At 32.2% G+C, this 12,975-nt stretch overlaps 1 protein-coding gene across 3 annotated transcripts; it reads left to right on the plus strand.

Moving 5' to 3' along the window:
- On the plus strand, positions 547-12,491 carry LOC109362985 (isochorismate synthase 2, chloroplastic). Of its 3 annotated transcripts, none has more exons than XM_019609118.1 (16): positions 547-656; positions 689-845; positions 1,344-1,741; positions 3,325-3,442; positions 3,870-3,986; positions 4,065-4,211; positions 4,621-4,695; positions 4,807-4,875; positions 5,308-5,426; positions 5,548-5,605; positions 6,115-6,225; positions 6,449-6,533; positions 7,407-7,504; positions 10,890-10,982; positions 11,173-11,248; positions 12,323-12,491. In XM_019609118.1, exons 2-15 carry the CDS (start codon positions 729-731, stop codon positions 11,227-11,229), a joined length of 1,662 nt encoding a protein of 553 aa, XP_019464663.1. In that variant the 5' UTR covers positions 547-656; positions 689-728; the 3' UTR covers positions 11,230-11,248; positions 12,323-12,491. The 3 variants fall into 3 exon arrangements, with proteins under 3 accessions (XP_019464663.1, XP_019464665.1, XP_019464664.1); XM_019609119.1 differs by having other exon boundaries at positions 589-668; positions 721-845; XM_019609120.1 differs by lacking the exon at positions 3,870-3,986.

Raw genomic sequence — 12,975 nt, forward strand, 5'->3', positions numbered from 1 at the left:
AAAAAGAAAAAAATGATGTAATATTTATATATTACCGGTATAAAGATTTATACACAGATAATTATTTCATTTACCAATTATTTATATTACTTTTTTGAAGAGACGGTGATGATTAAAAACAAATGATGAATAATAAACTCACAATATAAAATTCTTATTGTGATGGTGCATAAATATTTTTCTATGTAGAAAATTGGTTTCAAGGTGATGGGATGAGATCTTGTTTATCAAAGGCTATCAATTCATTGTATTACTTGTGATTAATCAAAAAAATATTTAATTATTATATTTTTAACTTAAATATATTTTTTCAACCAATCACAAATGAATATCACATAGAGTGATACACTTTTTCTCGATAAAAAAATGTACTCCTGAGAGATAATAGGGACTACATCCACTCTCCATAAAGTGTGTTACAACAAATAATATAATAGTATGAATTATGAAATAAAAGATGCTTAGTATAGACAAAAAAAAATTGGTTCGAGAATGAGAGGCAATATGAGCACATTGCCTTATCACATATGACGTTATAAAAGATTATCCAAATGTAATCAAGTGGTCAATCTCTACAAAATCATCCTGCCCCACCAATCATCATATCATTTCATTTCATATCCTCTAACTTTGCAACAACACTAGCCATCATCATTTTATCACTATCCTTAAAGTACTCACTCTCGTCTTCTTTCCCTTTCTCATGCTCCCTCACACAAATTAAACTCATGGCCATTGCTCAAAAATGGCTCACACACTTAACCAACACTAAACACAACAATATCTTTGTACCTCCTGCTTCAAGGAAGCAACAACAACAACCCATGTGTTTCATTCAACACCGTGTAATAATTTTCACCAGTGACTTAATAATCGTTTAGTTTCCTTCTCTTTATCTTCCAAAAATCATGCATATATTCTTTGTTTCAATGATGAATGTATGTAACTTTTTTGAAGTAACAATGTTTAGCTTTGACCGTTCATGTAGTATGTGCAATATACAATATTCTAACTTCTAATTATAAATATGATTCATGTCAAAGAGTTTGTTGTTGATAAAGTCATGGACACGAAGTGCTAGTAGTTAGGTTCAAGTATGAGCCATGTAATATATACGTAACAATAGTTACATGGTTCCCGGTACCGATTTCTTACATGGTACCAGTTCCTTATCCAGTACTGGTTCCTTTCGAGTTACCTGGTTCGATGTTGTTTGTTACTTTTTATGTTATTAAAGACTTCTTTTATAAAGAATCCACTAAGCCGAATTCCTTCTAACTATGTATGTAATTATGGGCTGCACCAACACTAAGGGTCATACAATGTTTGTGTTTTTTATTCAGAGGCTTGTGCGCCATGGGTGCTACCTTTCAATGAATGGTTGCATAGAAGGACAAAACCAAGAAAGAAACCATGTTGGAACAATAGAAACCAAAACTTTGGAACCAGTTGCATCACTTGCAATGGCTATGTATAGCCTTAACATGAAAATCTTACAATTGAAAACAGACCCTCCATTTTATACCTCTTCAGGAATTGTAAGGTTGCAGGTCCCAATTGATGAGAAGGTTGAAGCCATTGATTGGCTCCATTCTCAGAACCACCTTCTCCTTCCTCGCTGCTTCTTCTCTGGTAGGGAACAAGATGAAGATAACTTGGTCAGTGTTGCTGGTGTTGGTTCTGCTGTTTTCTTTTGCCATTCCCATCCCTTTTCTTATTGGGATTGGAGATCCATAAGGAGGTAATTAGTTTTGGACTTTTGATTTCTTGAAGATTATATATGAGCTTTTAAATTATTCTTTGCATAATTGTTACCTTAGTTAAAATCAAGATACTATACACAGAGTGAAACTATCAACATTTACAATGAAGGTTTTAATTCTAAATCTGGGTTTGCCATCTTTACTTATGCTGATATGCTAAGGATTTGGAGTCATCGAAACCATATCACAACCACGATTATGGCTGCATTGACCACGTGTGCCTGAAATTTTATGAAACATTAAGGTTTTGAAAGTTTCTGCTATTGGAAACTTTGCTTATAACTAGCAATGAGACCTTCCTATTAACTCATTAAAATCTTAGTTCTTCCTTTTCTTAATTTGGGAGTAGTTGCTCTCAAACTCAGATGAATAGCCAAATTAGTTCTTGAATGATGTGACTCACATTAGTTCCTAAATAGGAAAATCTTATGTTAGTCTTTGGAAGTGTAAAAATACAGTCAAAGTCCTGGTTGCTCTTTTTTTTTCAGCCCTATCCCGCCTAATTATACAGTGCCACTTAATGTTTCATCCTATTTCAACAAGGGGAAGGAAATGTCACACATAAATGGATATTTTTTAATGGCATAGTAAGTTGGAATTTTTAAATGACATGAGAGACATCAAGTTGAGATTTACCCATTTCATCCTTTTTCTCAACAATTTATTTTGAATTTTGATACTTCCTGGGTCCGGATTGAAGTTTTCCTCTGGGGAACTGATGTGAAGTTGCTCACTTTTTTCCAAGACTAATTTCACTATTCACACAGTTGATGTCATTTATTTATTGAGAAGTGAGAATAGTTGGTCTCATTTATCCAATTTCCTAGAGAGAAATAATTTATTTGGCATTCTTTTGTTAACCGAGGTGAATAAAAGTTAGTCATAATTTTACTTACACATCACAAGTTTTTAACATAACTCATACTATTGGGGTGAACTCACTTTTTACACTTTATGTTACTACCCTATTGAGGCAAGAATTGTTGGCCTATTGAAGGAAATTCATAGTTATGAACTTATGACCATCTATAGATAGGAGGCAAATTAAGATAAATACACTTTAGTTATTACCATCTAGTCTCAATGAATTTACAAAGAGAAAATAAGTTACTGAGTAACAGGAAGTATTAGTTTTTATTGCTATTTTGCTACTGATATTCTACTCATTTCATCTAAATTCAACAAAATGTCTAATACAACTGCCATTTTTTATTTGGAGTTAGGACCGACTATGTATAGCATATTTTGATTGTTGTTATAGTGATAGCATATATGTCTGTAAGGGAGTAAATGAAATTTATAAGCTTTCCACCCCTCTAGCATTAATATGATTCTTTTGATTGTCGTAAATGTGGATAGCTTGCTTCATCTACTCCTATTTAATATGTGGTCCTTCGTATTCAACACTTTCTAATTTTAATTGAGAATTTGAGTCTCATTTACGTAGCAGCTGCTACTACGAAAAAATCATTCCACTAACTGAGATGCACTGGAGCATCAAAATGTGAAGACAGTTTTGTTTTTGTTTTGATTTTCTGAACAAACAAAATTCACTTTCAAGGTATCTTTCCGAGAGATGTCCATTAATCCGTGCATATGGAGCTATCCGTTTCAATGCAAAAGCCAAGGTCTCATCAGAGTGGCAGGCTTTTGGTTCTTTCTACTTCATGATTCCTCAGGTGCATACATGTTTTTCTTTCAGAAAATTATAGCTATTTCATGTTCTGTGTAATTTCTACGTGCTGTCAGTGAAAAGATTTAATCAAATCAGTACATTACATGTGTATTACTTTTTTGAAAAATCAATGATAATTAAACCTAAATGGTGGATGATATAATGACAACGTGTAAAATTGTGTTTTTCTTTCATATTTGTGTTATTATATATGAGAAAAATACTTATAGTGTAAGAGAGATTTTTACATTATCACTGCATGATCTAGCATGCATACTCGTATTTGATGATCATTGACGTTAAGTAATACAAATGAATGGTTGATAATGTACCGACTATGTATAAATTTCTACATCAATAAATAGATATTATGCTCTTATTGTATGGCATCAGTAGCTAGAGATACCAAGCCGAATAAAAATAATTGACAGGTTGAGTTTAATGAGCTTGAAGGAGGATCAATGCTTACAACAACTATTGCATGGGATAATGCTCTTTCTAGGACATGGGAAAATGCAATCAATGCACTTGAAGCAACATTTTGCAAGGTGAGTGAAAATAATTTTCCTTTTAAATCAGGCATTAAGCAGAAGATTTTGTTCAAATCTTACATCTTTGGGTTGCAGGTTTCTTCTTCCATTGTGAAGTCTCCTAAACAAGCTCCTCCAACATTAATATTAAGCAGCCATAACATTCCCAGTAAAGTAGACTGGCATCTTTCTGTCAATAGAGCTTTGCAGATGATAAAACAAAATGATTCCTCACTAGCCAAGGTAAACTATGCCCCATACTTGTTATTTCTTTGCTTCTTTAGTATTGTTCCCTGTTTTAAAATTGCGGTTGCGATCAATGTACCAGTTACTACAATTGCGCCATTGCGATTAGGATTATGGCTGTTACAGTGTGAATTATTTTATAATTAAAAAAAATATTTTGAATTCAATGTGGTTCAATTTGGCCTAATGCGCCCAAATGTGATTGCATTGCGGTTCGATGTAGCCACATCATTGTGATTCGGTGTCACACTTCAATTGCTGTGTGATGTGGTTGCGGCGGTCACCACAACCACAATGTTACGGCTGCATCACGTGATGCGGTCTGCAATTTAAATCACTGGTATTATTACTTGTGTTGCAAGAATCCATTTCAAAGCACAGTTTATCCTGCCTTATTGGAACCCAGGTTGTGCTAGCTCGTAGCACCAGAGTTGTGCCTACTGCTGATATTGATCCTCTGAAGTGGTTAGCTTGCTTAAAGGTATTTGAATCTTGTTTTATTTTTGCCCCCTTCAAACTGAACAATGTTATCTTTCAAAATATTAAGCAATAAATTTCTTAATGAGTCATGACTCCATCAAAACTATTGTAGGATGAAGGTGCAAATGCTTACCAGTTTTTCCTTCAGCCTCCTAATGCACCTGCATTTATTGGAAACACAGTAAGTGTACCATTGTCTGACATCTGACTATAAAGTAGGATGGTTTATATATTTAAATTTATATCATTGCATGCTATGCCATGATTAGAGGTTGAGTTTGGCGCAACGGTAAAGTTGCTTACCTTGTGACCGAAGGTCATAGTTCAAAACCTAGAAACAAACTCTTCTTTTGCGAGGGTAAGATTACATATATCTACCCCACTTTTATGCTATGTCGTGATATTGTGCTTAAAGTTCCACAACAAGTCTTGAAAGAATAAATGTCAAACAAATCATTTAAGTCTTCTAATTGTGTTTTATAAGTTTATGTGGGTAACTTAAGTTGTTTACTTTGAAATTCATCAGCTGGATAACCCTTTCAACAACTGTTTTCTGCATTAAATCAGCAATGATACATTTTCCATTTTAATTTTTTATGAACTTGATGAATAGCCAGAGCAACTATTTCACAGAAAATCTCTCCACATTACTAGTGAGGCTTTGGCTGGAACTCGTGCTAGAGGAGTGTCACCTGCACTGGATTGCCAAATTGAACTAGACTTACTTACCAGGTTTTCCTTTTAGAGCTTGACCAAAACTTTTGTTTAACACTTGCATTAATGATACTCACTACTTATATTTTTGTCTAGCTCCTCGTATTTTGCTGTTAAAGATTTTGTCATATATTTACAGTCCAAAGGAAGACCTTGAGTTTACTATAGTGAGAGAAACCATAAGAAGAAAATTAGAGGTAAGTTTATTTTCATTTGTTTTTTGGTTGTGTTTAAGATGTGCTTTTTTTGAATGTTTGAATTTGTTTTTAAATGAATATTTTCCTTGACTCCTTTGATATTCATTGATCAAGTAGAGCAAGAGAATTAAAGAAAGAGATTCTGTTTTTGTAAAATGATTATTGCTTTGATGATGTGACAGAGAAGGAAAGGAAAAGAAAAGAGAAAACAAAGGACCAAAACTATTGCTTTGGAATGGTCCTTAATAATTGGTTTTTCCATCCCTTTAAATTGAATAGCACTCCTTATTGGTCCTTAGCATTAACTTAAGTTTCCCTATAAAAATTCACTTTCTCTTAATAAAACATAGAAGCTAAGTTGTCCTATCTATGATCAAGGCAATACATATTGGAATTTGGAAGTATGGACTGTATTCCACAGTCAATATGATGTTCCATTTTGCATAATACTTTTCTAACTCCTTATAGTCATTTTAGAATAAACCTTTGATCTCTGTGTGTCTTCACAGGCAGTATGCGAAAAGGTTGTAATCAAGCCCAAGAAAATGATAAGAAAACTCCCCAGAGTCCAACATTTATTTGCTCAACTAGCTGGCAGGTTAGGAAGGGAAGAAGATGAGGTAACTGTAATACAATTTGAGTGTCAAATACTCTAGCTTCATTGAAAATATTTCAATCCATTACGTATTAAAGTAGTTTTATTAAAGCACCCATCTCTTAGCTCGTGAGGGTAAGACCAAGACCGTATAGTACATGTACCTCTCCTGACCCTACTAGTGGATGTTTCGTGCACTGGGCTGCCCTTTTTTACTCATATTATAACTAGGTGCTCATATTTTTTAGTTTGAGATCTTGTCATCTCTTCATCCAAGCCCAGCAGTTTGTGGGTATCCAACAGAAGAGGCGCAACTTTTAATTGCAGAAACAGGTACATGCATTTTCCATACCATATTGTTTCTTGATGCCGTAAAATGTTTTCTTATTTTTTCTTCAAATTGCTTCCAGTGTGGACATTTTGATTTATATTTATAAATTAGTAGACTCATATAACTTGCAATAAAACTAAAGAGAGGAAGTGTAATATTTTTTCCCTTTAAGTGTAGAAACTGAAAGAATAAATATCTTGAAATAAGACCTGAAAGTTAGTGCAACCTATTTTGTTGACAATGGTAGTTCATTTAATTCCCTTTAAAATAACTGCTAATTTAGGGAAATTGGAAAGTGTGATTGTGGCAAGTGGCAACAAAGAGTGATTAGAACAGAAATGATAGCTGGTCACACACTGTGACATGTAACTGATTTATCAAATTTAATGATTAATATTCATATATGTGAAGGAAAGAGGGTTGGCCTTGGTGCAATGGTAAAGTTTTACCTGATTGCCTCGTCGTGACCCCCTGGTCATAATTTATTATGGTGATGTGGTGGGATGTTGTTTGAGGATGTATTGTCCTGATACATGTTTTGACAACACAAATAAGGTGAAGTTGCTTTAGGTGAATGTTAATATATAGATCCACTAAATACGAAATTTCTTGAAAGCATCCTTCAGCTGCATTTGTTTAAATAGATCCTTTAAGGCTTCAACATCTAGTATTCTCTAGGGATCTTTAAAAGTAGCTGTCATTTAACCATTTTTGAAATGTTGATATGCTTGATAAAAATTATTTTAGAACAAATAAAAATTCATAATCTTCTCAAAACCTAAACTATTGCTTGATGTTTTATATTTGATTGAAAAAATAATCACATCTACAATTCACTTGGATAAACTTCTCTCTCATTTGAACATGACATTCAGAAGTATTTGATAGAGGGATGTATGCTGGACCTGTTGGTTGGTTTGGAGGAGGAGAAAGTGAGTTTGCTGTTGGCATTAGGTCAGCATTGGTGGAAAAGGTTAGCTATATAATTTCAAGTTTTTTTAATTATGCTACAATACTACAAAGCTTCTCCCCTTGCACAGATAAGGCAACATATATCTATTCTCCCCAAACCTCATTAAATAGGAGCCTTGTGCATTGGTCATCCTTTATTTAATTATTTTATATTTTCATAGACTATAGATTTTGCGTTTTTAAAAATAGTGCAAGTGATTATATTTCTTGTATCTTATATAAATTTGTGGGGGATGATATATATCAGTACATTTTTCTTCAAATGAAATAGATATTACTAAGCATCCTCGAGATCTTGACATATCACTTTCAAAAGCATTTTCCTCTTATGTTTTAGGAACATTTTGTTGGGTTCCATAGGGTTCTGTTACTTACCTAGAGGGGGTGAATAGATGATACGGGACATAATTACCGTCGCTCGATAAACAAAGAGAAAACACAAAATTACACATTGTTTAATCGATTATACACAGACTTAATCGATTAACTCGATATGCTATTAATCAATTAACTAAAAAACTTAATTGATTATATAGTTCAGTTATAGTGAAAACAATTTTCTTTCGATCTCCAAGATTACCAAGATTCAACCAAACTTATATGCACTTATTACAAATAGTTAAGAACAGTAAATACACAATCCAGAATATGCAATTATCACAGAGTTATATGCATGTCAAGTTAAGTAAATCAAGTAATGCGGAAATGTAAAAAGATAAGGGAAAAGAAGATCGAGACTCGATTTTTATCCTGGTTCGTTTGCGGGTCCACTTGCAAACTACATCTAGGCCTCCCCTTCTGATTTTGGGAGATTTTTCTTCACTGCAGAAATTCAATGTTTCTTACAAACACAATTCCAATACAAGACGCAAGACGCTCCTTTCTTGGAACCGTTAAGCCCCCACTTAGATTTGACTACTAAGCTCGCCTACTAGGATACCTCAACATTCGCGACTCTAGCCCCAGCCTAAGTATCGCTTACTACCAGGACCTCTTGCTTCTCGTGAAGACACTTACCTTACCGCAGCTAGGGTTTTCCAAAACCTATTCTCCTTCTATGGTGGTACCACACACCAAGAGAATGTGTTAATGTCTTAGTCTAACAAATTTCTACAAGTTACATTTACACCTAATATGTGCAGATTTTACACCCTTATCAGAATCTAAGAACCCTTCTAAAAGATCTCACAAATACAGAATAAAATGCGTGAGATGCAAGGTTTCTTTTTCACAAAGATTTGACAATGAAAGCTCAACGAATATATTATAAAGACCATTTTCTTTTCTCAAAAGAACACTTAGAAAATCTTTCCAAAATATATGAAAGTTTGAGCTTAACATCTCCTTAATAATGTGTAAAACTCTTTGTTTTGGAAATGTGCTCTAACCCTCTATTCTTGTTCATAAAGCAATATTAAAAACTTGGGTTAAAATACTATTCTGTTTTTAACTGAAGTTAATCAATTATACTTAACCTTAATCGATTAACAGGTTTCTTGAAAATAACAGAAAATAGAAATAGTAACCACCTTAATCGATTAACCCCTCATTTAATCGATTAACGTCTTTCTAAGGAATTCAATGATTAATTGATTAACACATATGTTAATTGATTAATGGTTTTCTTAAATATATTTTAAATGATGAGTGGACCTCCTACATGATTTATAACCTAATGATGCATGCCTTTGAATGATGTATGATTTAAAACACTTTTTAAATGCATTCAAAACATATGATCATGTATGTATGTCTATGTAAATCATGTATGTATGCATGTAAGTCTCATTTTAGATATGATTGATTTTAGCTTGTGAGACTTTCATTGGGGTTCATCCTAGACTCTTACTAAGCAAGCATCTTAAGACCTAATAAAGATATAAAAATAATTAACCCCTAGATCTTCTTTTGAATGCTTTGCCTTGTGTGAATTTGAGTCTTGACTTTATAGTTGATACTTGTTATTTGTTGATTTGCTCATCCTCTCAAGCTTGTCCTTGAACATTAACCATGTCGTCGATCCTTTGTCTTTATCAATCTTTTGTCTTCATCAAAACATATGTGATGCATGCTTGCATCTTCAATATCCCATTCATACATGCTTGCATCTTCAATCTCTCATTCATACATGCTTGCATCTTCACATTTTCTACACATGAGGACAAAGTTTTTCCTTTTTTTTTTATTGAAATTTATATGTTGTGTCTTCTAGAAGATTGGGTTGGCCCTTCTTGTAAAATTATTAGAAAGAAAATTCCATGAAACTCTGAATTGGTATTTAGTAGTGTGAGTAACGAATCTAGGACCCATATGCAGAGTTTGCAAGATAGGTTAAAATTAAAATAATAATGATCACCAATTATATAAAAATGAAAATATTGTTGTCAAAATTACAAAAATTAAATATATTTAATCAAATAAAATATATATTTCGTAACTAATTTCTATGTGATTTCACATTTTGAAATAGTTGAAAGATATTTACTTCGTTGTTAGTGTTGTTGAACACTTCTCATTAAATATAAGTCATTAGATAGTTATTTATTCACGTCTCTTCCATTCGATTACACAAACTATTTTTTACAATTTTCATAGTTGAATTTTTTTTTAAAATTTGTATTGTTAACTTTAAAATAAGATAATTAATGGAGAAACAATGTGTCTTCCACGTCCAATCAACTTATCTTAGGATTATTTATTCATTTCAAAGAAGCAAATTCAATAGCGTTATGGATATTAATAATGTAAGTCTCAAGTTGATTATCAAACATCATAAAATCAGTTGAACAAAAAATCATGTAGATAAAACTTTACAAATTCAATCAGTTTTCTCATATCAAAACTTTAGAATAAGTAAACTAGACTCAAACAAGACATACAAAGAAGCAACTAAGTATTTGTCTTAGATATCCGATTATGAATTCCTCAAGTTGCATATCTATAATATTAAAAAATAATTCAATATAACAATGAGTTTTTATTTTTCACGAAGCATGTCATGCCATTTACAAAAGAATAAATTTTGGGCTTGTAGAGTTATAAGTAAGAGTGTAATATATATTTACAATGCTTAAATATTTATATATAGTCACTAGATAATCTACCATTTATTTGGATTACTTTTATTTTAAAAATAAATGATGAATGATGCAGTAATAATGTGTAAATCATACACTTTCAATATATATATTTTTCTCTATAAATAATATAGATTTTTTTTCTTTCAAAAAGTTGTGTGCATTTGCACACCCTGAAGGCCACATAGACCACATAACATTGTCACTGATTAGTGTCAACAATCACCTCACATTTAAATCTTTAAAGGCATACAAGCTTAGTCAAGTTTTACCAACCAATTATATGATTGGAAATTTTTTTCATTCTAGGATCTAGGTGCATTGGTATACGCCGGAACAGGAATAGTTGAAGGAAGCAATCCTTACTTGGAATGGGATGAGCTAGAACTGAAGACATCTCAGGTAAGTTTTTTAATGCATCTTAGTGTGTGCATGCTGATTATTTTATGGAAATTCATACATAGTGTGTATAGGATGGATAAACATACCATTAACTGCATGAAAAGATTGTTAACAACTTTCGTTCTTCTTATGATTTCTAAGCACATTTGTACAAAGGTTGATTACCTTAATGGATGTTGATATGTTACAGTTCACCAAGTTGGTCAAACTTGACTTGCCTCTCATCCAAAAAGTAGATTGTAAGTAAGTTCCATCAAACTGATAAGGTTAGCACTTTTCATGACAATTTATTGTCTTTTAATGACAAATGTAGGCAGAGCTTAAAATTGTTATTAATTTTACATTTTTGAAGTTGTCAATATAGAAAAACTTTATGAACAATTTTAAAATGTTTTTAAAACAATGTTGATGGAGGAGACCGTCGAAAGCTCCGCTATGGAGCGTAGATTCAATTTCTAGAGGAAGGACGTGAAAAACTATAGGCGAAAAGATTAGGAAAATTTAGACATAAATGTTTTGCTAATGGATATGATATATGATAGAATATTACAATATCGTTCAGTCTATGTAGCTTACCCCACTTAGGGGAATGGGGCTTGGTTGTTGTTTCTATTGTTGTTGATGCCTAGCTAGCAAAGATAAGTTGGGGGAGGCATAACAATTGATTATTTTTCTATATCAATCTTCACAATGAATTAAGAGGAACTTGTATAGACTCTAATTGATGTTTGGCTTAAATACACTCGACACATTTCTTATTTAAAAAATTAGATAATCTCCTATAGGTTTATATTGTCATTACACTTGCTCACCAAGGATTTATTCTATCATCACAATCATAGTCTTGAGGTTTATGTTGTGGTAAACTTACCTCTAGATTTTGCAAAAGTGATTCTACTTAAATTGGTTTGTAGCAAAATTGTTTGATTTACAAATGAAACATTGCTGCACTGATTCCTAATAATGGGGGACATTAATTATGCCAATTGTAAGCCTATGGCTGCTATTGTATCCATAAGCATAATCTATAAAGAGAAAAAGATCTATATACCAATAATATAAGAGTTTTTTACACTGTCATTATATCATACACCATTTATTTTTAATTATTATTGACTTTTAACTAAAATTAATACACATGAATGAGGAATGACTCACTTACTATATATAAATTTTTATACTATCAATGCATAAATATTACACTCGTCTCCAAATTGAACGTGTTTGGCATTATGTGTATTTTCAGGTATGAACTGGTTTTCCATGTCATAAAGAATAATCTTATCTTTCTCTATCTGTATGTGGTAATACAATTGCTAATTCTTCTTTTGGTTTTGCAGTTTTCCTCAAGTTTGAGGTTATGCAGTCTTTAGATTGCCCCCTCTCGTCTTTGCATCTATTAGCTTAGTATATTTGCAATTCGGGGATGGTGTGGAGCATTGGATAATAACATTTATAATGGAAAAATGTAAGTTACTAATTTATATGATGGACTTAATTTGTTGCTCATTAGACTTTGGTTGTATTCATCAGTTACAGCAATTTTTTCCCTGTAATACTTTAGGGATATACTCTTGAGTAAGGCAGAATAGAAATATTAGTATGAATAAAAACATCATTCTCTACTGATATATTATAAGAGATTTGTGAATATATGAGTTCTCCTTCTATGATGGATGTGTAAGTAATGCATTAAAAGTTTGGACAAATATATCCTCTCTTATTTATAGAAATTAGTTAATTGCAAAGGCTATCTTGGTAAAATAACTTCATTAAAATAAAATAAAAAACTAGAGTTTCTCTCATAGTTATGAAAACTGTACTGTATCGGCTAGTTTAACTGAAAAATTAGTGAATTCGACCCCATAATACCACAGTAAACAATTATATTCGTCATGCAATCATATCGGTCAAAATTGATTATAGTGGTCAGTTTTTATTTAAACTGCATAGGTCGTATCAACCTATTTTCATTTAAAATTATAACTTTTTT

Source organism: Lupinus angustifolius, chromosome LG12 (genome assembly GCF_001865875.1).
Source record: "Lupinus angustifolius cultivar Tanjil chromosome LG12, LupAngTanjil_v1.0, whole genome shotgun sequence".
In the NCBI taxonomy this organism is placed as follows: domain Eukaryota; kingdom Viridiplantae; phylum Streptophyta; class Magnoliopsida; order Fabales; family Fabaceae; genus Lupinus; species Lupinus angustifolius.

Coding starts and splice junctions, on each gene's coding strand:
- LOC109362985 (XM_019609118.1), top strand. CDS start 729: ATGGCCATTGCTCAAAAATGGCTCACACACTTAACCAACACTAAACAC. Junction 7,505..10,889: donor GGTCAGCATTGGTGGAAAAG/GTTAGCTATATA, acceptor TTTTCATTCTAG/GATCTAGGTGCATTGGTATA. Junction 10,983..11,172: donor TAGAACTGAAGACATCTCAG/GTAAGTTTTTTA, acceptor GATATGTTACAG/TTCACCAAGTTGGTCAAACT.